This window comes from Cylas formicarius, unplaced genomic scaffold (assembly GCF_029955315.1).
Source record: "Cylas formicarius isolate icCylForm1 unplaced genomic scaffold, icCylForm1.1 PGA_scaffold_7__23_contigs__length_41026272, whole genome shotgun sequence".
In the NCBI taxonomy this organism is placed as follows: Eukaryota; Metazoa; Arthropoda; class Insecta; order Coleoptera; family Brentidae; genus Cylas; species Cylas formicarius.
This window is the reverse complement of record NW_026844352.1, coordinates 35,097,947-35,124,050: the sequence shown is the minus strand read 5'-3', so window position 1 is coordinate 35,124,050 and position 26,104 is coordinate 35,097,947. Positions and strand designations below refer to the sequence as shown.

The window sequence follows — 26,104 nt, the reverse complement described above, 5'->3', positions numbered from 1 at the left end:
GAAATTTCAACTCGACGTTTAAAAGAAAAATAAAATCTCTGAAACAAAGCCTTTATTTTTATTTCCACTTTTAGAAAATATCTCACTAATTACTCTTTTAAAAATTTATATGTGGCAATACCCTGCGAAACGCATGATGGCCAAATTTGACAAATTTCCGGTGATTTTGTTGCAAAAAGTGTTTGCAGGCATAGGTGCGAAATATTCAGGGTATCGAACTTTAAGAAAACTAAAAAGAATTTTTTTTTAGCGATCAGTTTTTACCTTACAATACTCTGTGACGAGAATCATTAAAGAATTGGTTTTTCTTCTTCTTCTTTACTTCTAATGGCCACGACTGCATAAGGTCATTCGGCCAGCTTACACAATTTTTAACATTATTCAGATATCCTAAAGAATGCCTTTTTAAGAGATGTGTCTGGACCAATCCATCATCCTCCAGGTTATTTAACGTATACAAAAACGGAAACAACTTCTAAATAAATTGTCATAAAATGACGACCGATTCTTCAAACGGCTCCCGCAATTATCTTATACGGGATATGCGATCCCATCCGGCCTGGTTACCAGCGTGAATACAAGACATCCGGAAACCGTGTTAACATACACCTCATGGAATTACACATCACGAATCCATGTACATCCGCGTAAGACGAACACTATTTCCCAACCTTATAGGCACTACGTCTCTAACACTTCGGATAACAAATACACGTAACAATATTTACTTTAAACGACAAGTTCAGATAAACGTTCGTTCACGATCACACCAATTTGCAAACAATAGAAAGACGAGGTTAATGAAGGAAACTCATGTGACAGCGGCGTTACTACAGCTAGCGTGTTAAAATAATATATCTAAATTGAAATATTAAATATTCTAAGATTACCGATATTAAAACTTGTCTAGAAGAAAGAATAATATGTAATATCTACTTGCGTTAATACCAATTCTATATGGCGGAATGGGAGTACTGTTATATTTCGTTTTGAAGGGATTTTGTAGACAACAAATATCGTTCAAAGAGGTTTATTCAAATATACAATCTCCAGTAGCTTATTTTTCGGCATATCTTTTTGAAATCGCATCTTAGTTGAAGTAAGCGAATGAATTTTGTCATTTTTTTCAAATAAATTCTGAACGAACATTGCTAATCACTACAGGAAAGTAACTCTAATTATAACTTTAAATACTGAGAAACAGGTAGGTCAACTACCGGTCGTCTATCTGCTACCCTTGGCAAGTCAACGTTGACAATTATCCAGAAACAGAGCATAGGGTCACTATTATATGCGTAGAATCATCAACGATGAAATACAGTGTACATAATTTTTTTTTCCTTTTTGGCCATTATTTTTCTTGTCATTTTCGTCACTCCAGACGTAGTGTAACGAAAAATGAACATCAGAAACCAAAAAAATAACACGTTAAAAATGCTTCATTTGTTTCAAGTTCCCAAAGTTGTTAAGTGGGAAACGGGCTTAAGTGAATGCAAAAATTTTCTGTTATTAATTTTTGGAAATATTTTTTACAGGTTCCCGATTTTGTGGACATACCGTCAGAAAGCCAGATCCTTAAAATAATACAAGTGTCGGCCCGGTGGTTTAAAAATCGAACAAGACCGTGTCGCCGGGGCATGAATAAGTTAACGGGAAAAATTTTAAATTCAAGGCGAAACTTTTCTTCCGGGAGATCATTCGGCCAACTTTTTACAGCCTTATTATTATTTGTGAAGTCGCTCCTCCGGATTACGGAATTATTACGGACGCTCTTTAACTTGGTAAAACGATACAACAAATATTACGAAGCGGCATGAGTTATTTTTTCTCTTCGCGGTCCGCTGGCTAATAGTAATAAAATCTTCATTTTACTTAATTATGATAAGTATCCAATGAAGGAGCGACTTTGATTCTCTCTAGCTATGTTTGATGCTGCTGTGACGTACATGGTTTCCTGTTTAATATTATCTCAAAGCCGGAAAAAAAAAACAAAAAAACAAAAAAAATGTGATATAGTTTTCATATATTATGTTAATATATACAGGGCGATTCATTAATACACGGTCTGCAGAGGGAAATGAAAGTAACATTATAGGTTTTTTTATTGGTTTCCTCTCAGTTTCACGGCGAGTTTTTGATTTACAGATTTCTCCATATTGCCAAAATTTACAAAAATTATATGATCAACAAAAATATATTTAGGCCTAGTTCCTCAAGCGAAATTCGAAAATTTGAAAATTTATTATGAACCAAATAGAAAATATTTTGATGAAGCCGATAAACGGATTAGGTGCTTAGAATGTTTTCTAAAAATCATCAAATGGCAGGCAAGCAAGTTACTTAGTAAAGAAGAAAAAACAAGAATTCAGAATGTATTTCGATGTCGTTTGAGGATCATCGTAGACCAGACAAGGCAAGGCTCAGGCTCATTTTTCAAAAATTATACAGTTTCTACCGAAATTATCAAATTATATGAAAAACTCATTTTCAGTTTTTATGTTATTTTGCAAGTTTTAGCTAATGCACTAGTATTAGACATGGTACTTAAATATCTATTTGAAAGAATCTGGTCGATTATGTGTATCCTTGGTACAAAATGCCAGTAAGTATCCATAAAATATTGATACAAAAACTAAAGATTTGTCATTATTTGAGAATATAGAATATAAGGTGACATTTTTCTACATTATTTACTCATCCAAAGAAAGATACTCCAATTTCTGGTGCAAATATTTATCACGGAGTGAATTTTGGATACCGCATCTTCTATTTTCTAAATAAATGCCTAATGAACACAATGAAACATTAAGATATTTCACTTCATACAAAGTCCTCATATCGCAGGTACTCTAATTTTACAAATTTAATATTTTCCCATTAATTTGGTCTTTACTTGCTGTATCACATGATTTCCGACATAAAACACCCTTTAAATAATTTTTCAAACTTTTTGGGTCATCCTGGCCCACTGTTCGGCGCACCTATCGGGCTCAATAGGGTTCATACCCAAATAGTAGACATACAACTGAATGAAACATTTAAGATAATCATGGAACTCTAAGATCGACCTTTACCTAGTGGCTACCAATATCGACCTATATACCCCCTCCAGATCTCCGGCGCAAAGCCCCCCTCTTCTTTGAAAATATAAACGTATACCAGCCATAAGAACAGCTGGAGTACTGCATTTGTGATAGTTCGATTCCATAGACTCTTGGGAGCGAAAATGGACAGAAAACTGCCACCCTTAATGCAGAAACCTGCCGTGCATAAGGATGGAACTTCCCGCCTTCGAACAGCCACGAAAAATATGGACATCACTGAACAGAATACGCACTAACCATGGCGAATCCGCGTACTCATTATACAAGTCGGGCCAGGGGCAAGCTGCGAAGTGTGACTGCGGGGCAGAAAAGCAAACCGTTCAACATGCCGTTCTTCTTCATAGAGAGGGCAATTTGGTTGCCGCCTGAGACGGTGCCCCTTCATTCACGGCTTCTAATTTCTTAGATTCTGCAATGCAGGACCGCTCTCCAGGCCTTAACTCCACCCTGAGGTATAAGGGCTCGAGTCCGAGGAGCGCCGTCATCGACACAGTTGGGTAGTTTTCAAAGTGCCGGTCACTATAATGCGGCCTAACCTACAGAGATACAGACCCTTCCGGCTTATTTCATTAACGTGAATCGTCCAGTAGAGCTTACGGCCTAGGGTCACCCCCCAGATGGGTGCCGTTACGGGTACGTCCACCAGAAGCGACCAGCAGCTCCTCACTTTACTACTTTAATGTAGTTACGGAATTCAAAAACTTGCCTCTCACTTTTTCTTCTTCTTTTCTTCTAAATTTTCATAATTCGGATGCATATTCAAGAATCATTATTTGATTTTGTGGTACGTATGAAATATCATTTATTTAAATTAAAGAAAACTAGCGAAAATTTTCAAAGAATTCTTCAACTACATCTATTACTCTGGATATATATCGAAAGATTGGCTCGGATTTATTTTAATTTCTTTTCCGGAAAAAAACAAGGTGAGTAAGTGTTTTAGCTATTCTCTTAAGCTATTGCTGAAAATAATATAGAACCGAATGTACAAGCGATTGGAGAACGAGCATTTTAGCTTCGCAGAGGAACTATGAATAAGAGCGGCCCTGTTCTGTGTGCGACCCCCAAAAAAAAAAAAGCAAATTAAAAATGCTTAATAGACCTTGAAAAAGCATTCGAGCTGGTTTTCCGTGGTTTACTTTCACACACCTCAGACAAAAACGTACTTGCTATGATGAATACCAACAGGGTACTCTACACAAACACACAAATATAATAATTAAATATGATTGTAATTATTGATATCAAGTAAACAGGTAAACAAAAACTTATATAGAAGTAAAAATAAAATGACAATAGATACATTGCTGTATATATTATTATTTTTAAAATATCTAGTTTTTACAATAGAACTTTATTTGTAAATTTTAGTCATCATGTTCCGAGTAGTCAGATGAACTATAGTATAGTTTTCAGCTCATTTTTGGCGCACTATCCTATTGCAGGAGGGTTATGTCTTGCTACAAAATGCGTCATTACCAATTCTATAGGATTTAACTGCCAGTGTTATAGTGGAAGGCGAGGTATAATTATATTTTGTTGTGAAGCGACTTCGTCCAAAACAAATTTGGTACGAATGATGCCATTTTTATTCCAACAAATTCGGAAACGCTGGCCATTTTCTATATTTGGCCTATGTAATACCGCTAAAACTACTAATTTTTACAGTTCAATAATGATTTATAACTTTCTCGGGTTAAGAAACGCGTTGCTAAACTAACCAAACTAATCGCTTAACTATACTAAACATTAACTGTTGGACTAGTCTCTCCTTCCGTTGGATATTACGTCATCGATCGTCGCGATAATCAACGAGTCTAACATCCTCGATCTTAATTTCTCTTTCAAAAAAAAAACTGCGCATATTTTTAAAGTCAACGAAAGGTCTGTACCCTTCACATGCGCCCGTAACTTTCTCGGCCAACGCAGATATCGTTTATTGTATATTCATCTATGCTCACGCCCGAATTACTTGCAAATCATCGCACACTTCGATCGATCGGTTTCAAATTTTATCCGCGGTAGGCACGGAAAGCAAAAGTTGCAGGTCGCGGAAGCGTCTGTGAAAACGAAAATTACTCCGTCGAATAAGAGCGGAAATTAAGATTGCGGGAAAGCCAATTAGATCCGATATACAATATCGTATAATTGATTAATTCAAAGCCGGTTTAATGTTAATCCCTTTTTGTATTAATGGAGCTGAAGTTATACGTTTCGTTTTACCATTAGATAATTAGGCAAAAAATTGTAGTGGGTCATCAAGAAAATAATTTGTGGGGCGGGTTTTTTAAATGTTCAAATCGATTTTTGGTAGCGTCCTATTTTGTGTGTTTGTTATTTTGAGATGAAGTCATTATTGAAAGAAATCATTACAAAAAAAAAACGATATTGGTGAAAGCTAATGTTGAAAAACTGTAAAATAGTGTTGTTTACCTTATGAAATGCTTTTTTTGTTAGTAGATTAGTAGATGTGTTAAATTCATTTATTTTAAACACGGATATTTTAGACTATTCAATTAATGGAGTTTCACCAGTCACCAATATGGATATGATAAATTATTTGGTGTTTTCGCATAGCTTTTGCACTAAGGAGCAGATTACGGCTTTTAAGAGTTTGCAAGCTCATAAATCCTTTGAATCTAGCTTTGTTTTAAACTAGCTGCATCTCCAGACAGATTAGTGTTTTGATTGGTTTGCCCTTAAATGCACTTATTTTTTTTTATTTTTGGTTAGTTTGCCCTTATTATTCAAAACAGATCATATTGTGGACATTGCCGAGTCATGATCTTAATCTTAGTCTTAAATTGAACAGTTCATTGCTTTTTCAAAAATGAAGGACAAGTACACGTATGTTTTAAAACGGATCATGATTATTATTATCAGATTCCAATATTTGTATCAAATCTGCAACATTGCGATTTTGTTATATGGTCGCCGATTATATTTTTTAAACAAAGAATGTGTGTAAGAAACATGTGGAACAGAATGGTTTCATTTTCATTTATACCTTTCATTAGAACAGATGTGAGTATTCTGTAGCTTGTTATATCATTACAACTTATGTGTAATGGTTAAAATTAAAAAAAAACAGACATCTTTCTAATATTTATTTTAGTTTACATAAAAAAAGTTTGGTCTTTACAGCTCATTCAATTGTTAATTGCTATTTTAAAATAAGTATTTCAAAAGCAAAAATTTTAAAATAATATGCCAGATTTTTATAGTGTGTTCCAAATCTTGTTTGGCTGCAAATCTAAGCATGTTGACTATCTGTTTTTTTTTCATATTTGCTTTATAAGTTCTTGTATTATCGGCATAGGCAAGGCCTCTATATCTCTAGTGGTAAACTAACTAACAGAGAAAAAGGGCCTTGGCTTCTTCGTAAATTATTCATATTGCAGTTTAATAAAAAATGTTAAAATTGGAATGTTGGTTATATACAGGGTGCTAAAAAAGTACTCTGTCAAATTTTAAGGAGCGATTCCTTGGGTGAGAAGTGGATACTATATGAAGTTTTTAAGACCCCGAGTTCTATATAGTGCGTTGAATGTGTTTATGGTAGTAGGGGTGAATGTTAGCTCTAATTAGATAAAAAATATTAATTCTAGTAACGCTCTGAAATGTGCTTGACTTTTTTTATATATTTTTTTACCAAAATTATGAATGTGAGAAAATTGGAATAACAACATTTGCAATTTATTTAGCGCAATAATTATTAAAATGTATAACGATGAGTTGAGGGAACAAATTTGATAAAATATTCCAATATTCCAACTCTGAAAAAGTAAAACTTTTTTTTGGTTCATTTCAAATCGTCAAGTAATTTGTTTTAAAAGAATAATTCTTCACTGTTAAAATTTTTAATGCGTGTGTGAAACTCGCTATTTCAGATTGCTATTTTCGGATTTTTTTTTGTATTGTCCTTAATAATTTTAGCTTTTCTTTGCCTGATTTGTTTATTTACAAAATCGCCACAAGTATGTAAACATAATTAGCAAATTCAGCTGACTAAATATTTCATCTCCCCTGCAAGCTTCGACGCTGCGGCTTTCCAGATATGACTGTCAGATAGAGTAGGCAGATCGATAGTCTTAGGAAATATTTTCAAGATAAAGCTCAGACTAACGACATACATAGAGTGGTTTCAAGGGCAGACAGAAAGGCGACACCACTGAGACTTGCAGAGCCGGCTTTCAATCCGCTAATGAATATAAAGAAAGTGGCAAATACTTGGCAGGTATAGAATCAGACGGGATTGATAAATATATAAAAGAACAATATTAGATGAAGCACCGGATAACGCAAAGTGTTTGATGTGGAGCAACAAGCCAGAATACTTGGATCATATTTTCGGCGGATGCCCTATGACTGGCACCGCGGCTGTAGCCCGACCAAGAGGTACGCGAACTCTACATGCGAGTAACTTCTGATAAGCCATACTACCAGTACGACCCACCTTTCGTCTGTGAAGATCAAAACGCCCTCGTGTTCTGGAACAGAAAAATTATTACCGATCGCGCGATACCAACAATATCTCAGACATGGTACTTAGCTTCAAAAATATGGGAAAAGTCTTCATTGTAGATTTTGCAGTACCGCTATCGTCAAACATAGAGAAGACCCATGCAGAGAAAATCACTTAAATACTTACCTTTGGCAGACGAGATCCGACGCATGTGGGAAATGGAGACAGTGGTTGATGTCCCAATAGTAATAGCTGTCACAGGAGAAATATCAAAAACCCTAAAAAAGGAGCCTACAGCAGCTGTGACTGGAATGCAACCTGCACGAGAATCCAAGTTTAGGATAGATGCATCTGCTGATTCACAAGGGCGAAAGGTACCTGTTGATCATCGGGGTATGTTTGAATATGTATACGCCTTCTACTTGAGACCCTTTTTAAGGTGTATAAAAAGAAAATGTGGGCCACTAATCGAGGCTTGTGGGATTGGTATTGGTATGGTATTGGTATTTAAGGGGGGCGTCTCCCGCGGGCGTCCAAGCACTTAGGACACCAGATGACCCCGTTGTGCCCCCAGACAGTGCTAGAGGGCGTCCAGAATGCCGCCCCTCCTATAGAAGGTCAGCAACTCTTTTAGCCCATGTCAAAGCAGGGCACTCGGTGAGCAGATGATACCACCTGCACTCCGGGTCGAATCCAATGTCTAGCAAGCAAAGATGCCTCTTAGGCCTGCAGTGTCTACACTCCCTGGTCCGAGGGAGGGCGGGTAAAGTCATTGTTAAAGTTTGAGGCTTTAGAATGACCAAGAAGGATAAGTGCACTTAATCTTCTTGTATGTATAATAATGCCAATGTCATCTAATGCACAAGATAAGGCTGATGGCGTGTTGTGACCCTTACGGAATTCTGCTTAGTGCAATTCGCGACTTAATGTCAGCTGCAGGCGAAGGATATAAGAATATTGTGACATTCATATATATATATATATATATATATATATATATATATATATATATATATATATATATATATATATATATATATATATATATATATATATATATATATATATATGATGACAATATATTCCGGGATATCATCCGTTCGCTCGTTGAACTCCGACTGGAATCCTGCCCAGTGTTCGAAGTGTTTTCGGAGCGCGAGCATGGAAGATGCCAAGTGAGATTTTGGCGAAATGTCTGCAGGATTCCAGTCGGATGCAGGATTCCAGTCGGAGTTCAACGAGCGAACGGATGATATCCCGGAATATATTCTCCATCCGTTAATCAATACGTGAGAATATATATATATATATATATATATATATATATATATATATATATATATATATATATATATATATATAATAACACAGTGTTCGAAGTGTTTTCGGAGCGCGAGCATTGAAGATGCCAAGTGAGATTTTGGCGAAACGTCTGCAGGATTCCAGTCGGAGTTCAACGAGCGAACGGATGATATCCCGGAATATAGTGTCATCACATTTCTCCATCCGTTAATCAATACGTGAGAATATATATATATATATATATATATATATATATATATATATATATATATATATATATATATATATATATATATATATATATATATATATATATATATATATATATATATATATATATATATATAATAACACAGTGTTCGAAGTGTTTTCGGAGCGCGAGCATTGAAGATGCCAAGTGAGATTTTGGCGAAACGTCTGCAGGATTCCAGTCGGAGTTCAACGAGCGAACGGATGATATCCCGGAATATAGTGTGATAGGATGGGGAGTATATTAAGAGGTCGTAAATATGAGAAACTTTAATATATCCGGTTAATTAGAAATAAATGCGTGCGGGTCGATTAATCTCCATTGAAATTTATAAATTGTTTTGCTTTCGCCCGTAAGAACGCCTTAAAAATTAGGAGAAAATCTTTGAATTCCGATCAAGTCGGTTGATACGAGCGGTTTGACGAGCAACGAGTTTTAGAACATGGCCTTCTTGGTACTTTTCAATCTGTGGAACGGCGAAAAAACAAATCACCGTCTGATACGCGGCGTTATAACGGCGATTGCAAAATCTAGATTCAGGTCGAATTCCTCCAATACGGTGCGAACGAATCCTTATTGTATTCTGCCGTTTCCGTTTTGTGCGACTGTGTCGAAACGAAAGAGTCATGCAAGTGTGACGCAACAGGTGCTTGCAATGCGTGCACGATTTAATATCAGTCACCCTTATACTGTTCATTTCGGAGTCGATACTTACGTCATCATTTATTGTATTATTTACACTGGTAAAAATTACCCCCTAGCGTTTTTTTGAAAATCAAAACTTTTATTGAATAAATATATGCATGAAATTTAATATCTACGTCAGAAACAATTTTTTCTACTCTCGTCTGTAAAATACCTAATTGCCGACCGATCTAGCGTGCGGGAAGCGTCACTTTACCACATCAGTTTCGTTTCCCACGGATCCGAGCCCCTTCGGACATTTCCGGGATTTTACCGCACGGGTTTGGCAGCAATCGGAGGTTTTCGGAGATATTTCCCACGCTTTGAATTTTGACGTTTGTCAATTCTGACGGTAATGTCAGTGAATGTATTCGTGCCGTTTTACGAAAATGTACCCAAATACTAACGGTCGTAGAAAAAGTCTAGCATGCAGCACGTTCGGTAAACTTTTGAAGTCACTCGTGTCAAATAAATAATAATATACTATTTTTTATTACGCAAGGTAAAACTTCTGCATATCACATCGTGTTCCACTTTTAATATCAGTGAAAACTCGTTGATTTCTTACATATGGTACTTTTAACTGCAAAGATATTTAATTAATTATAAGATGGATTAATTATATTATGGATGAAGTAATTTTAATGTATTTGATGCTAATTGACATTCAAAGCATTGTGGGTAACATCTTCGTCATCAAAAAGTTATTATTATCATACGCAAATGGATTGATTAACTTCGATGGTGATATGTGATATATTTTCCAGTCCAAAGATCTTAACTTTAATTAAAGTAAAAGTGTTAAAATCGTTTTTGTTAATAATTGTTTTTCAGTACAATATTTAAAATACGACTCGTTTAATTCTATATCTTGCGTAAAAATAGTTTTAAATTATATACATAACCTTTCATGGTATGAGCCACACATACCGCCAAATTGGCGTGTCTATAATTACCATTAAAAAAGACCTCATTAATAATTACCATTGATTAAAAAAAATTAGAATTGGGAAACGCGGTAATTATTGTGTTGCACGCACGTTATTATACATATGTCCGAATGTAAAGAAACAATATAAAATTAAATGAAAACTTCCTTCGCCGTACGGTGGGTAAAACCTTAACCCGGTAAATCTGTGTCATAATTTCCTATATCGGCTACCATGGACGTATCGCCACAAACCCAATAAGGTTCGCGATGTCTTTTTCTTCAATATCTTCCATTATTTAACACGTTTTCCAAAAGGGCCGTACGAGATCTGTTTATGGTTAGTATGTATTTTAGAGTACACTTCATGAAAGTTCCGTAAATTTTTTATTTAATGAAAAGGTTAAAAAATAAACTGAAATTTGTTGGTCGAAACCAAAACACAAAAGTGGGGGCCGCTCAAAAGTTATTTTTAGAGATAGAACAATTATTAAATTTTGTCAACAACCCTACCAAAAAATTATTGCCACTTTTGGGTAAGTAGTAAATAACTTGGCAGATTATATAAGTTTTTGTTTATTTGTTTAGTCTTTAATTTTATTTTATTAAATAATATTAAATTTCTGTTTCTTATAAATAATTAGAAACACAACAACACATATATTTTTCTTGATAAGGAGATAGAACGATTATTTTGAGTTTCTTATTATTATCATATCATTATATGATTAATTTAAAATTTTGCACAAAACATTGCGGCATCCAAAAAAATTATGAATATAGTTTCGTATTTTATTCCGATAACCGTAAAGCAAAATGTTTTTAATATTGTCGCACGCCAATGCGATATGTTGAGCTTCGGTTGGGGGAGGGTGGATAAAATTTTGGTTTTGGCAACCTGTATAAATATGCAATTTGTCGTTGCATTTTCATCAGTCGGTTTGGTGCAAAACGATTAATAATACTAAATAGATACCCACGCACTATAGCGAAATGGAATTTTCAATTCAATTTTTGGTAAGTAAATACATTTAAACAGTTTCTATTATATTACGAATTTTTTCCCAAGGGAACTCAGTTATTTAAGCTTAGTACGAGACTACTTGTGATTACAGAGCGGTAGAATGGCTATTCTGGAAAGTGATAAACAATTGACGCTTTGCACTTGCTTTTTTTGTTGTTATTTGTTTGTTTTTCTTCTTGTGATTTACCCCTATTCGGCGATTAAATACAATTAGGCAGTTCATTTTCTATAGATACCCAGAGTTTATAAAATAAATGGGCACTGACTTAGATAAGTAGACTAGATAGATGTAGTAGGTTGTAAATGTTGTTCTGTGACTTAAGTGTTAAGGATTGGAAGAAGCTCTGGAAAAGCTTAGATAATTAGGCACTGAGCACCAAATTTCATTTTTCAGGCTCTCCTTTTGGTTTGTGCGATTCTATTTGTCTCCGCCGAAGACGACGTTGAACAAGTTTCTTTAACTCCCAAAAAGGCCGTTAAAAGAGGTATCTACGGCGGGTACGGTTTCGGCTATGGACACGGCTACTACCCCCACTATTCGTATTCTTTTGCCCCTATATATAGATCGCACGGTAAGTTAAGTTAATTCAGCATACTTATTTATTGAGGTCCCTATAGATTAAAAAAATAAATGCCAATTTCTATATTGTTTATTACCGTAATTCAACTAGGAGAATAATAGTATACAGTAAGATCAATTTTTGATGTTTTACACTTATTTACTCTTTTATGACGTCACTGAAGGAAGCTAATACGTTTCCCTGTGTGTATTATAGGTTACTACGGGGGATATGGCCATGGACACTACCCTTATTACTCTCTCGGATACCACGGCTATGGAGGTCACGGGTATGGGCATTTCTACTAGCGCATCTCACGAAAGTACGTCACTTTAGGTGTATAACTTGTATTATATTCATTCATATTTTTTTAAAAAAATGATCCGCTTTATATACAATTACATTTTTCTACCCTCCATATTGAACAATAAAAAGGTCTTAATAAATTATTATTGGTTGACATGGTCGTCGGAATAAATGACGCAAATTCCTATGTGAAAACTTCCCCATTAAAGTTATCGAAAGTTCTCAACTCGGCTCCCAAGTACCTGCGCGTATTCCGAGGTCTGAATTGCTTCTTTTTTCCGCCCATACCGACTTCAATATAAGCGTATAGTTTTGAAAATTATTACTTCGAGCGCTTCACGTAGAACTTGGCGAACTGTTGAGCACCGTATAGCTAACTCAACGCCCGTATTGCACGAATGCGGATAATTGTAACAATAGTTTTGTGCGGTACAGTTGGCAAACAGCGCGCCGTTGTTAAATGTCGGTCGCATTATACCTCAAAGTGCTGATTGCTCCTTAATTTGGCTACTTAGCTCCGGAAAATACGGGGCGATGTCCTTATCCCGAACGTTCTGGTGAAACTATTTTTAAATTTGGTTTTCGACAATACTAGCAGATGGTGATCGTGACTTCAAAAACCACATATTGACTTCAATTACTCTATCATAGCACTAAATTCATAAGTTTTATTTGTAACATCTATTATGGTTTTTCAAACCAAAAGGTCATTTCAGAAAATCAATATGCAAATGAAGTTAGCGAAGTGAAGTTAACTTTAAGAAGAAGAATCCTATTAGTTTGTCAATGTTGGTAACTTCACGATCGAGTGACGGCAATAGTTCTTCTCAAGTGCCTATCCGTTTCGGATGTTGGTGATCAGCATGGCTATTTTTACTTTGTTGATGGCGATTCTAGTGTTTGCTAACCAAGATATTCTCCTTCTACCTGATGCTCTCTTATTGTTAATTTTGCCTTGGAGGATTTGTTGCAATAACCCATATCTATTTGAATTCCTCATTATGAGACCGAGATATTGGAGTTTCCGACATTTTATTATGTTTCTTTATTCATACGTAGCAATACTTCTGCATTGGTAATTTTTTGTGTCGAAGATATTTTCAATATTCTCCTGTGCAGCCATAGTTCGAATGCTTCCAGTCTCTTGGTGGTTTCTTTAGTGAGTGTCTAAGTTTCTACGCCATACAGAAGGACCGAGAAGACGTAGCAACGCAATAGTCTGAGTTTCATGTGTAAGGACAGATCGTGACTCTTAGCGAGTTCATTTTAATAAATGCATGTTGGACTCGGTCAAATGCTTTCTGATAGTCTATCAAGCATGCAAACACATCACAGCTGACGTCACTGCATCTCTGACAAAGCACTTGAACACTAAATAGGTCCTATCTTGTGCCAACGGCATTCATAAATCTAAACTGATTTGGTGCAATCTGTTCTTCACAAAGTCTATATGTTGCAGTCAAAGCATTCATTTAGTAAATGTATACATTTACTAGCCAATGCATACATTTGCTAAACTCCGTAGTTAAAGTATTCATTTTAACCGAAATGAACACATCTGCTAGTGGATGTATGCATTCACGGACTGCTTCTAGTCAAAGTGTGAAGTGGGTTAAATTTACCGTGAAACCTAAAACCTAACCTCTTTATTCGTTCTGCGCCGTTTGCTGTTTGTGGTTTTTCCGTTTGAGATTCTTGGTAAGTGAATTGTTTAAATTGTATGTGTCCAGAGTAATTAATAATTATTAATTTTTTTTTTTTAGTCATAAATATAAAACGGATAAAGAAGCGATGAAAGTTAAATTCTACGAATATATTAACAATACTCAACAAAAAGCTAACGGCTTCGTATGACTGCGGAAAGGTATGCAAAACTAATAAATGATGTTAAATCCTCTAAATCTGCTCAGAAAAAAGAAAATCGTCACTTCTGGTTACTAAAACCTTATGATATAGTGTATGTATGTAATGTGGATAAGCTAATTGCACCAATAGCAAATGACAAAGTGCTGTATTATGTTACTGTTGAAGAATTGTTTGAAGTTTTATATGAAACTCATTTATCAATTGGACATGGCGGACGAGCCAGAATGAAAAAGGAACTTAACCTTCGCTTTAAAAATATAACAGCACAAGATATTCAAACATTTTTAAATAATTGTGAAGTGTGCCTTAAAAAAAGGGCGAATGAAAAGAAAGGCTTGGTGAAAGCCAGATGATAAATTTAAATTTATATTGGTATACCAGGACCACTTAACAAAGTTTGTCATTCTTAGAGCTCTTAAGAATAAGACAGCTAATGAAGTTGCTGATCAACTCCTTCGAATTTTTTTACTATTTGGGGCACCATCTATTTTGCAATCGGACAATGGCCGAGAATTTGTTAACCACGTCATCGCTAATTTGAAAGGTTGCCAATGTAGAACAAAATGCACAACAAATAGATGTGCATGCCTTAAAGCAAAAAAGTTGTGCAATTCCAAATGCCACGGAAGTTGAATTGTTCAAACAAATAAAGTGTTTTTCTTATTTGTAAATGTGTTTGTGTTTCAAATTATTTTCTTTCTATGTTAGGTGCTTTTGTATTTTTATGTTATAACTAGCTCTAGTGCAATAATCATCGAGTCAATAATTAATTTAATTATTCGCTAAACTAAATTTTATTTTGAAATTAATCAATTAACGCTTTGACTGCAGTTGGTTAGTAACTGCATGCATTACCTAGTTAATGCATGCAGTTACTAGTTAAAGTGTTCATTCCAGTAAAATGGGAAGTGAATGTATGCAATGGCTAGTAAATGTACACTTTGACTGCAACATATATATTCTTTTGTGTATTATCTTAAGCAATAAATTTAAGAGATGACTCATTAAACTTAATGTTCTAAAATCACCACAAATTTTCGCACTTGCTTTTTTGGGGAGTGTGATAAATACTGACTTCAACTAGTTCTCTGGAATTTCCCCTGTTGAATAGATGTTGTTAAATATTCTAGTCAACCATTTTGTTTTATCCTCATTCAGTAGTTTTATGAATTCAGTCTGTATTTGGTCCGAACCAGCAGTCCTTCGTGGCTTCATTTTCGAGACGACGGCTCTCACCTCATCAACCAGAATTTCCGGCCCTTCACCTTCAGCTATCAGCAATTTGGAAATTTGTATTCTAAAACTGAATAAAAATTTTGACCAAAGGGTCCTAAGGTCTTTCGCGTGTGAGGAAGACGCAGTAATAGAGATAAACTTGGTAACTTGATTTTATCGACTTTTAAGCAGCTGGTTTGAACGACATGATATCCAGGTGCTTAAAAATGCACCGTCTGGCAGGGTGTGATTATCGCTAAGCATCGAGTTATTTTTCCAGATACTTAGAACGAGGCGGGGTTTAACTTTTTAATGCAATAATTACTGCATCCGCTCACTCGAAGGTTTTAGTTAACCTTGCGACGATGCCACGCGATTATTTACAGTTAAACAGAACCATGTTTGTTTGGGGTGGATTTTGGAAATTGAACGGAAGCTCAAAGTACCGATCCGTTTACAAATTTTATACATTGCTGTGTTGCGCCTTCCTGGTAAGTTATTTGCTTCCCCTGATCGGGTTCATGATTGTCAACATCAACAAACTATCGGAGTTCACCGCCTCCACCTATGTGTTGTTCTGCTTCTCGATAAACTTGGTCAAAATGTCTGGTCTGTATTTTCGTGCACACCAAATCGAAGCAGTTTTGAAATCAATTAACAGAAATCCGCTACTTCAGGTAAAACTCTACGTTAACATTCATAAGGTACCGTGTGGAAGTACTCTTTCTAGGCTAAGAATCCGAAACACCACGCAGTAACAGCGGCGGTACGTATGGTATCCAACCGCTTGCTAATCCTCGGTTCGGTACTGGGTTTGTCGACTTTTTTATTTTGGTCCATAAGTCCGTTCCTGGAGAGCCGAAGGACTTTAGTTACCAACGCCTGGTACCCGTTTGATCATAGGCTTTCGCCTAATTACGAGCTAACGATGCTCCACCAAGACCTGGCTATAGCTTACAACATTTACTTGGTGGTGAATACCGACCACTTTTCCTTCAACCTGATGATGGAACTCGGGAAACAGTGCGAATTTCTCGGTTCCACGTTGGAAACTTTGGACGAGTACCGATTTGAAAATGGCGCGTTGTCGCACGAAGGTGGAAAAAAGCTTCGTGCAGACTCGCCGTGGTTTTTGAATCGAATGAGGTCGAATTTGGTAGTTTGTATTCAACACTATGAAGAAGTTAAGAAGCTTGCTGCTGTAATTGAAAGCTTTTACTCTTGGAGCCTCTTGGTGTTATTCTTGGGTGGCACGATTATTCTCTGTACCCTCCTATACCAAGCAACGATAGTAAGTTCAACGAATTCTCAAGAGCTTCTCGTAGCGCGTTCGTTGACAGGTCTCGGTATCCAGCGCGCAGTTTTTCATGCTCTGCTTCTTCCTGACGAGCATGTTGACAGAGCAATTCCTATTTTGTTGGTTCGGCACCGAAATCAGACACGGGGTAAAAATAATTTGCTTCTGCGACGTGTATATAGGCATAACGATTTCAGAGCGAGCAGATATTCAGGAAAGCTTACCAGATTCCTAACTGGTACAGATGCGACTTCAAATTTCAAAAAGTGCTGCTGATGTTAATGATCAGCTTGAAGTGTCCCATCGTTTTGAAGGCTGGGCGATTTACTCCCATATCCACGGCAGTCTTTGTTAACGTGCTACGAACATCTTATTCTTATTTCACGCTGCTGCAGAAGCTTTGAATTCGACACTACCTATCAGTTCCATGATGCTTTTAATTGATTGTCAGCATGTTTCAACCGTTTGTAGAAAAAAGCAATAATAATTCATGTCGTTATTATGTTTTGTTGGGATTTAAAATGTGTTATCCCCTTACTATACCTTTCTTAAATAAGTTAGAATTTCGCCTTCGAAGCGTGGGGGATGGTAAGCTCGACCACGTTATTATGTAGCACGTAAATCTCTCACTTGCTTCGTTTTTGCTTCGCGCTAGTTCGCGAAACTGCCCCGACGAAAATTAATGGCAACTATCCATCCACCGTTTTGCGTTCGAGCGTAAAGTATCGGAACAACAGCCGACGCACAGTTAAAAACAATCCGATCCGCAAAACCAGCGTCCGCGACGAAGTCGCTTTCTGTCGATCACGCAAATTTATTTGCAATGCTTATCGGACTTGTGATAAAGCGGTTCCGATATAATTAGCGTACACGAAAGGAAATGATTTACTCGGATACATTTTGGGGATATGCGATGCGTGTGTAAGGTGAGCGCTCTCTCCTTTTGATTTTCGAACTATGGGGACTATTATGAGGTGGCAATCTTTTTTGTTGTTGTTAAAAAATACATATTTATTATATTCATAGGTTATTTTGATAATTGCGTCAATATCTACAATTTGAAAGATCTAGGAGAATGTTTATGAAAAAACACGGCCGATTATTTAGAACTCATTTATTATTCTGGAGAGATTTTGATTTAATTATGTTATCGTTTTTTGTTCGTTCTTCTTGTTAATGAATAAGCATCATTTTCTTCGTTTGTGGATTTAGAGAGCCTGCAAAACTGGGTGGTTTTATTTGAACCAATATTTTTCTGCAAAGTTCCACACTGACACAAGAACCGTGACAAACGATGCCTAAACCAAATATTATTTTAAAAAATACTATCCCAAAAATTATTCAGATATTATTTATACTCTAATAAATAATAAGTTTTCTGGGTAGGTACTAATAAATAATGTTTGTAACGATTCTAAATCAACCCCATTACCGAAAATGATAATTGACTCTGTTTCTCGATAAATAAAAGTACATTTACGAAGAATTAAATCTTCATTTAACTATTATTAGTATTATTATCTCCTGCAGTGCTTAAAAAAATAGGGAAACAGAATAAATATTTTATGGATAGATATAATATTATTGGGACTGAAAAGTACATGTTACGTTTATCATCGTCTAATGAGCGAACAATGCTGACTATGTTTGTTGATGATAGCATTCAGTGTGTCTTCATTCCTGTAATTTCTATCCTATAACAGTGGTTGATATATTGATATAAAATATGAAAATGAATATTTATTATCATTATTCTAGTATGTCATGTAATAAGAACTCACTTCCTCTAAATTACTCAAAAAACTTGTCACATTAAATATGAAGCGGCTCCTTTTCCGACATATTCGTCATCGATAAACCTGATGCCATATTAATATCGAATGGGTGTGCTTATCGGAGAAAGGTGAGATGAGAGAAGCGCGGATATATAACACTCTTCCGTGCACTGGTCGTACCACACTCTCACTCAACTCGGTGCACCGACCTAAACCGGAGCAGAAACATGAATTACTTTCAAGTAAGTGAATCTTCTCTTTGGCGCATGTGGTATCTGAAAAGTATAACAAAGGTCTACGATAATATATTATATTTATAACAATACTATACAATTGTATAGCAGGTATTTTCAAACATATTCACAGGTGTCCACCTTTATCATTCTTTTGGCAATGGTGGTCGCAGATCATCCACGCCACAGGATGACCAACAAGGGCAAGCGAGGTATCGCAGACTATAGCAGCTCGGCGAATTTGGTTCCCTATCACCAACAGGCCCAGAGGCCTTACGGGCCTCCCCAAGAAGCTGGAGCTCATCAACCGTATCCGCAAAACCAGTATTTTCAGAAGCCGTTCGAACCTTCTTCGAAATACTACCAGGTTCAACAGCAGCAGTCGGTACCTTCGATTCCTCAGAAATACATCCAAGCTACTGGTTACGGTGCTCACCAACTGCCTCAGAATATCGGCACACCTTCCGCAGCTGGTATATCGCAAAAGGTGAGTCTTGTTCCACAGTTTCTTCTTTAAGCCAATAGAGCTAATAGTAAACACGAATTCTGAGGTAAATAAATAACCGATAAGATTAGGTGAAAGTGATTTTCTACGACTTCCAATAAAAGTGCACCTCAGGTTGAAAATGAGAATGATGCGGAACACCATTCTACGGTTTGTTATTGAAAAATGATTTTATGCGATTTTAATTGAAATAAATTTTCGCCCATAGCTTACAGAACTTTTTTTTTAAATTCATCTCCAATCGGATGATAACCGTGTTCTCGAGTTGGGGGAACGGTTAAAACTTTATTCGATATGCACGAATTTATTTCCTTTTCTTTAATAAGCTTTAAAGAAGGGTCCGTGGAGCCGCCGTTAAATATTAAACTTTTCGTGGCTTTAATGGAACGGGGCTTTGAATTTTTTAAGTCCGTGAGCCGTCGCGAAAAAAAAAAAGAAATCGTGGTCCCCCGGGATCTCAATTGTATATAGCAAAGGTTGGCACGGGAGAAGATGAATTATTTGGGCGGGGCAGACGAATAAAGACACTAATTATTTCGCTCTCCCTAAACACCATTTCCAAAACGAAATGTCGGTCGCCGTCGAATAAGAAATATGGACAAATAAAAAAAGTTATTGTAAATATTTAACAGATATGACCATTTTGAGTAAACCTTTTGTATGCAACTGGAACAAGGGATTAGTGCGCAGGTCTGCGAATTGCTAAGGCTTTTTTATTGGTGTATTTAAATGAATCGTAGCGAAAATGGTTGTGAAATGTCGGCGTTGCCACTTCTTTTTTCAATTTTCTGGATGTTTACATTAAAAAAATTGACGATATTTGCATCCTTTTTCATCGCAATGCAAACAAATTAAAATTATATGACTCATTTCCAAATAAAAAAAAAACTCAAACTGACCAAAACTGTTATTTTTGCTGAAAAAAAAAACTTTTGATTTAAAAAAATGGTTAAGAACAGTGCTATATTTTAAGATTGTGTTGTAAAACCACAAGAAAAATACATTTTAATGAAATGTTAATAGAAATGTTCTTCAAGGAAACACATTTTGGTTCTCGGGGGGCAACTCCTAATATGAATTGACTTCCTATCGCAAATTTGAATGTTTGATCTGATGTCTTGCTTTATTGATCCGCCTGGCAATTTTTAGAATATTTTAAAACAATGTTCACAAGATTCGATAAATATTCATCATCAGTATCCTTCCATCAGAATTCCTTTGTTATTGGTTGGAATTTCTTCATAATTTGTATGCCGTTTTTCCTTCAATTTAAGTCAAGAAAACCTCCATGTCATCGACTATTATAATGAACGTCCGTCGTATGGAACGCAGAGCGAAAAGAAACGAATTAAGTAATTGAACAAAGTAACTAAAAAAAGTATACTTAAAAAAAAAAAAATTTAAACTTTTTTATTTCTCTATAAGTAATGGCATTTTTCCATTAGGTTGAGACGGACTAGTCCCTCAACTCTGGTTCTTATATTATAAGAAAAAATCTTAGTTGAACCTTGATGATGATAATTTTATATTATTGTAACATGTCGTTTTAAGAGTTTTCCGTTTTTGAAAACCCAATTACTATTAAATACTGTGGAGGAAGCCCTCTTTGTTTTCTGTGAGGTTTTAGAAAATGAAGTACCGAAAGTAACATCGAACGATCCACAAACAAAATCTTAACCGTCCAGCTTTCTTTTCCACGAATTGCACTCGTAAACAACATAATCGCGTAGCACAACGACGTCGATATCTCATTACTTTGTTAAAAAAAAAAACGGTGGCGCACTTTCCCGGCAAAGAAGAAAGAGAACACAAAAGATCCGTTCTGAATTAGACTCGTAATCGAAAGTACACGTAAAAGCACTTTCGCATTCGATAAACAAAAACAACTGATCAATGTTAATGTCAGGGCTACGTGAACGCGCTGGAAGAAAGTTTTTTTTTAATTATTAAAATCGATTTTCTTAAAAATACGTTTTTGTCCTTTACGCCAAATTACAATATGGTTTAGCCAATGTATCACGCTCATCATTAAGTGTCACCATTAAAATACTTACTTACGGAACGAGCGACGCTATTTACAGGTCCCGTCGTACGTAAAGGCGCCATACTCGCAAGCTGGTGACGTGTCGTCCTTCACCTACTCCAGCCCAGTGGCGTCCTACAACAGCGCCGGTGGTTTGACCTTATTTAGCGGCAAACCACAAGCGTTAAGGCAGGCGTATCAACAGCAACCCGTCAATTTCCATTACCAGCGACCCGAATCGCTTCAGTACCAACAATCGCAGAACGATTTCCAGTACCAGCCTATCGGCAAGCCGCTGGCAGTATCCAGGATAGTGTACAACCCGCAGGAGCAGAAAGCTCTTCAAGAAGACAATACGAACTCGATTTCGCAGCAGTACGAAGCTCACTCCCCGCAGCAATTTTACGTCGCGGCGGCTCAACAGTATCCCGCGGCTCCGTCTCAGTATTCTAGTCCGGAAGCCCACCAGTATCTCGGACAATTCGGAACGTCGCAGCAGTACACGCCTGCTGTTTCGGACCAACAGCAGTACTTGCATCAGCAACAGCCGAACGAGCAAGAGTCTGCAGCAGCACCACAGTTTTACCAACATGTCAATTCTTCGAAGTATAAGGAGAACCAGTACCAGTAGCTAGGGCGTTCGTAGTTTAGGTTTTGTAAATAGATCAACAATAGATCGTAAGCTTTTGTAATTCTTACACGACTGATGATAAAAGTTCAAGATTTTGTGACAATTGGAAAATAAAATTTTGTAACGTCCAGCAATGCTTTTAAATGTAAAATAGGTTTAAGTAGGTTCGAGTAGGTGCTACCAAATATCGATAGCTTCTTAGTACTCTCCAACTATAATTACAGTATTTATTGCGCTGATGGATTTGACATTTTATTTTCAAGGTTAAGCGTCAAAGGTTGACTACTAAAGACTAAATAAAAAAAATCTTATTGGTGATTTTAAAAAATTGTAATAGATTTCCGAAAAGTTATAAAAGTCTATTAGAGGTTCTGGCACATGGCGTATGCTTGATTTGATTCGTTTTTTATTGTGAAATAACCAATACGGTGTTAGGGGTGATACTTGACGTAAACATACATTTTAATGTTCCTCATTTCGACGGTCGCCAATATGTTTGATAGAAATTTGTGCCTCCTTATGGCCGCTTAACCGAATTAGCAGCGTTATAGCCTTTCGTTTTTACGAGTACGGCTGGAAGGGAGAAGGGACAATAAAACGCGAGTTATTAAGAAATAGCTTTATTGTAACATAAATGTAATAACGCTTCCTAAACGTCTTCTTACAATATAGAATCATAATAAGCGTAAGATTCCTTAATATAAATACAGGGTGTCCTGAAATTGGGAGCTCGTACGTTAAAGGGATGGCTCCTACATAAACGCATGCCCGGATAAGTTTCTTTACCGAAATACAAACGGGGCATTAAAATTTAGAAAAATTGTTAAGTCGTGAGTAAAAAAGTCAAGGGAACGAGATTGCTCGACATTGAATGAGGATATTAAGCGTAATTTTTATTTTTGGTGTACAAAAAAACTGCAACACCCTGTATCTCGGTAAGGAACCGTTTTTGTTTAGAAAATTGGTATTCATTTTACACATTTCACAGGTAGAATCGTCTCCCGTTAAAATATGTGCCCCCACTTTCCGGACACTCGGTATAGAGTAACCCAAAAGCATTTTTCACTAATAATAAATTTATTGCTCTCTGGAAAGGCTAAAATCTAAACATCGAAAAGGAAAACGCGAGCGAAAACGAAGCGGAATGAAAAATGTTTTTGAGGTTAAAATTCCGGAAGTGGAACGGGGGAGACCGTGTCGACCATACGAAGAGTCGGAGCTGTCGCGAAAAAAGGGGCTCTATGCCCGCGTCACCCTCGCGCTTGGGAGGGGGGGACGCGGCGTGTTTTCGCGAGAACGCGTTTGGACCCTTTGGATTTTCGCCGGGGTTGATACCTTTGGCGGAGCGTTTCATACCGGGTGACACAAGGATGTGGGAACATTGTGTAACATTTAATGGCGATTTGAAATCTGGAACAACCGTTGCAAAATTTGTTTTATTTTGTTCTTTGCCGTTTAAAAAATCAGGCAAAGTTCTCATAATATTTGCACAATATATAATGATTATAACAGTCTTTATTCAACTTATGTATGTGTGCTTACAACTGGCATACACAAAAATATAATAATAAAAATTTTATTACCTCAATATATTGCAACAAGAAAAAACGGGGTTAAACAATGCTACTACAGAAAATTAGTTAACTGAACCTAATTTCAGCTTTTTTATGAGACGAAGTTGCAATTACTGTTCAGACCTGACAAGTTTTTTGATAAATCAAAAGAATTAACGTTACATTTTATCTACTTTTTTCATTGTTTTTTTTTTCTATTTCAAATTATTTTTAAGCGTAATTAATTCGGATTAAATGTCCCAATAACCGTTCAACAGTTATAATGTGCCCATTTTTCATGCCTCACCCGGTATACTTATTATTTATACAATTTTCAGCACACGCTATTTACAACGAACATTTTATACACCGCTATTTATAGTGGAAGAATAAAAAACGAGGTCTGCTTAATGGAGAGACGGCTTAAGTTCTGAGGCCAGCGAAACACGGAATTAGTTTTTATAACACACGTTAATTTTGGTTTACCCTGTACGATACATTACAATTTACTGATATGTACAAATAATTAACATATTTACAATGTTCGTATGTTTTCGAACGGTATATTATAAAAATCATCCTAGTTCTGCTAAGCTTTGATATTGTACTGGACAGCTTATGTATACGAGAAGAGAGTAAAGTTTTTTGACAGAATTCGACTCCATTTTTTTTTTTGTTATACCTAGTCGAGTGAGTTTCTTTCAAACTCCGAAACGCAGAGAACCTTTTAAATTACCCTCGGGAATAAGATTTGATTGATAGTATTTTACGAAAAAAATTTTTTTTATTTTTTTCGAAATAAAGTGAGCAGAGCAAATCATTTATTTGTGAATTACGCATAGGACTCAAATAGGTGTCTTTAAAAAACTTAAAACTTTTAATATAAAAATAATCTGTTTTTTGAGAACAGTTGCAAATTCTTTCATGGAACTTTATTAAAATTCGTAATGTCCCTCTGAAGGAGAGTTAAAAATGGCGGGAAACCTTATGCTGGTTAAAAAGTCAACTGCAATTGTTGCAATTGTAAAAATAGTACAAAAATTTTTATCAACAAGGGCCATAATTTTTCGGCATACACTTTAATTCGCTGGTCGAAAATTATTCACGCGATGTGTAAGCGGAGGCTTGCAACCGGAAAATCAGCAAAACCCAATTTACAAAAACAAAAAAAAAACACGAAAATTTTAGGGCTTTTTGGCTTCGGCATCGAAAGAGTACGGATAATACGAGGTTTTCAATTAAACAGATTACGCGGTAATACCCGATTTGCGGGTTGTTCGCGGCAGTTTGTTAATTACCCATGTGGTTTTATTATTCCAGCACGTCGGAAATAGAAAATGAATGAATTATAAGTAAAACGCCCAATCGGACAGACAAACTGAAAGCCGCAGCCGCAGTAGTTGCCTTGGCGGTCTGAGGCTTCTCGAGTTTGAACTCTCTTGCAGACTTCTCTGGACAGTCAAAACTATCGGCTAACTTTTCAGCCTTAAGTTTTGATTTACGGTTTCAGCTTAATAAATTTGAAAGTGACTTAATTTCGCGTACAATTTTCGACGTACTTAATAAAGTCCTTTCGTAGGCCACCTTTCAAAGTCGCTCCAAACTTTAAGTATCGAGAGACTAAATTACGCTCTTCGGAGAACGGAGCTGCGTCCATTGGGTTCTCGGAAATGATATTGAATAGAAAAATGGCTAAATTATACCGGATTTTGTTCGTAATTTGACGCCAGTGGCGTGCGTTTCATTTTTTTGGGTTTTAAGATATTAAAAAAGAAATTGAAAAGTAGCATCCATGCTCCGTAACCGGTTTTGCATGCATGTATTTTTCTCCACTATATACAAAATGTAGTGTGCTCCACTCACTATTTTGAAAAAAGTAATACAAAACTTTCAATTTAACATGCAGCTTATATATTTTAGCATGTTACGACTCCTACAAGAAATGTTTACATGGCGCAAAGATTATTTTACAATTTGAATGCAAAATTAATAGGGTTATGCAACTAAATATTTGCATAAATGTGTTCGTTTATAACTTTTTTGCCCGGATCGTTCTCGTTCACCTAATTCGTGCAACTTTTTGTTGCTTCCTTAGATGTTTACCCGGTTAGTAAAGTAAGGCTTAATACAAGAGTCTTTTCCCTGATACTTATTGGCAGAATTGCAATGACTCCCGAAAAATGGGAAAATCGACGAATCAGGGAAAAATAGAAAGATACGTGGTGCTCCAGTAATAAAAGGATGGCAGGGAAAGAGATAAAGTAGAAAGTAGTTTCTTTTTTTCACACTGTCAACTCAATTAATTAAAAATAATAGAAAAAGTAATTATTAATTTATAGACTATTAAAAACGTTAAACAAAAAAAAAACGAAACAAATAAATA

The 26,104-nt window shown here is 36.1% G+C and overlaps 3 protein-coding genes across 6 annotated transcripts; all 3 read left to right on the top strand.

Moving 5' to 3' along the window:
- The first annotated feature begins 11,656 nt into the window (after nucleotides 1–11,656).
- Nucleotides 11,657–12,775, top strand: LOC132704914 (prisilkin-39-like). Its single transcript, XM_060675238.1, has 3 exons — nucleotides 11,657–11,750; nucleotides 12,152–12,329; nucleotides 12,534–12,775. Exons 1-3 carry the CDS (start codon nucleotides 11,727–11,729, stop codon nucleotides 12,623–12,625), a joined length of 294 nt encoding a protein of 97 aa, XP_060531221.1. The 5' UTR covers nucleotides 11,657–11,726; the 3' UTR covers nucleotides 12,626–12,775.
- Nucleotides 12,776–16,081: 3,306 nt separating this feature from the next.
- Nucleotides 16,082–22,451, top strand: LOC132704912 (transcription factor kayak-like). 2 transcript variants are annotated; one of them, XM_060675232.1, is made up of 3 exons: nucleotides 16,082–16,195; nucleotides 19,143–19,496; nucleotides 21,596–22,451. In XM_060675232.1, exons 1-3 carry the CDS (start codon nucleotides 16,103–16,105, stop codon nucleotides 22,166–22,168), a joined length of 1,020 nt encoding a protein of 339 aa, XP_060531215.1. In that variant the 5' UTR covers nucleotides 16,082–16,102; the 3' UTR covers nucleotides 22,169–22,451. The 2 variants fall into 2 exon arrangements, with proteins under 2 accessions (XP_060531215.1, XP_060531216.1); XM_060675233.1 differs by lacking the exon at nucleotides 16,082–16,195 and adding an exon at nucleotides 18,768–19,018 and having other exon boundaries at nucleotides 21,596–22,449.
- On the top strand, nucleotides 16,209–17,406 carry LOC132704913 (odorant receptor Or1-like). 3 transcript variants are annotated; one of them, XM_060675237.1, is made up of 3 exons: nucleotides 16,209–16,381; nucleotides 16,435–17,149; nucleotides 17,199–17,338. In XM_060675237.1, exons 1-3 carry the CDS (start codon nucleotides 16,226–16,228, stop codon nucleotides 17,234–17,236), a joined length of 909 nt encoding a protein of 302 aa, XP_060531220.1. In that variant the 5' UTR covers nucleotides 16,209–16,225; the 3' UTR covers nucleotides 17,237–17,338. The 3 variants fall into 3 exon arrangements, with proteins under 3 accessions (XP_060531220.1, XP_060531219.1, XP_060531218.1); XM_060675236.1 differs by having other exon boundaries at nucleotides 16,435–16,995; nucleotides 17,045–17,336; XM_060675235.1 differs by having other exon boundaries at nucleotides 16,435–17,406.
- Nucleotides 22,452–26,104: the final 3,653 nt, after the last annotated feature.

Bases quoted from the DNA above. Each gene is read 5' to 3' on its own strand.
- LOC132704914 (XM_060675238.1), top strand. From the start codon at position 11,727: ATGGAATTTTCAATTCAATTTTTG. The intron at 11,751-12,151 runs GTAAGTAAATAC...TTCATTTTTCAG, and splicing joins AATTTTCAATTCAATTTTTG to GCTCTCCTTTTGGTTTGTGC. The intron at 12,330-12,533 runs GTAAGTTAAGTT...TGTGTATTATAG, and splicing joins CCCTATATATAGATCGCACG to GTTACTACGGGGGATATGGC.
- LOC132704912 (XM_060675232.1), top strand. From the start codon at position 16,103: ATGTTTGTTTGGGGTGGATTTTGGAAATTGAACGGAAGCTCAAAGTAC. The intron at 16,196-19,142 runs GTAAGTTATTTG...ACATATTCACAG, and splicing joins TGCTGTGTTGCGCCTTCCTG to GTGTCCACCTTTATCATTCT. The intron at 19,497-21,595 runs GTGAGTCTTGTT...CGCTATTTACAG, and splicing joins CAGCTGGTATATCGCAAAAG to GTCCCGTCGTACGTAAAGGC.
- LOC132704913 (XM_060675235.1), top strand. From the start codon at position 16,226: ATGATTGTCAACATCAACAAACTATCGGAGTTCACCGCCTCCACCTAT. The intron at 16,382-16,434 runs GTAAAACTCTAC...TACTCTTTCTAG, and splicing joins ACAGAAATCCGCTACTTCAG to GCTAAGAATCCGAAACACCA.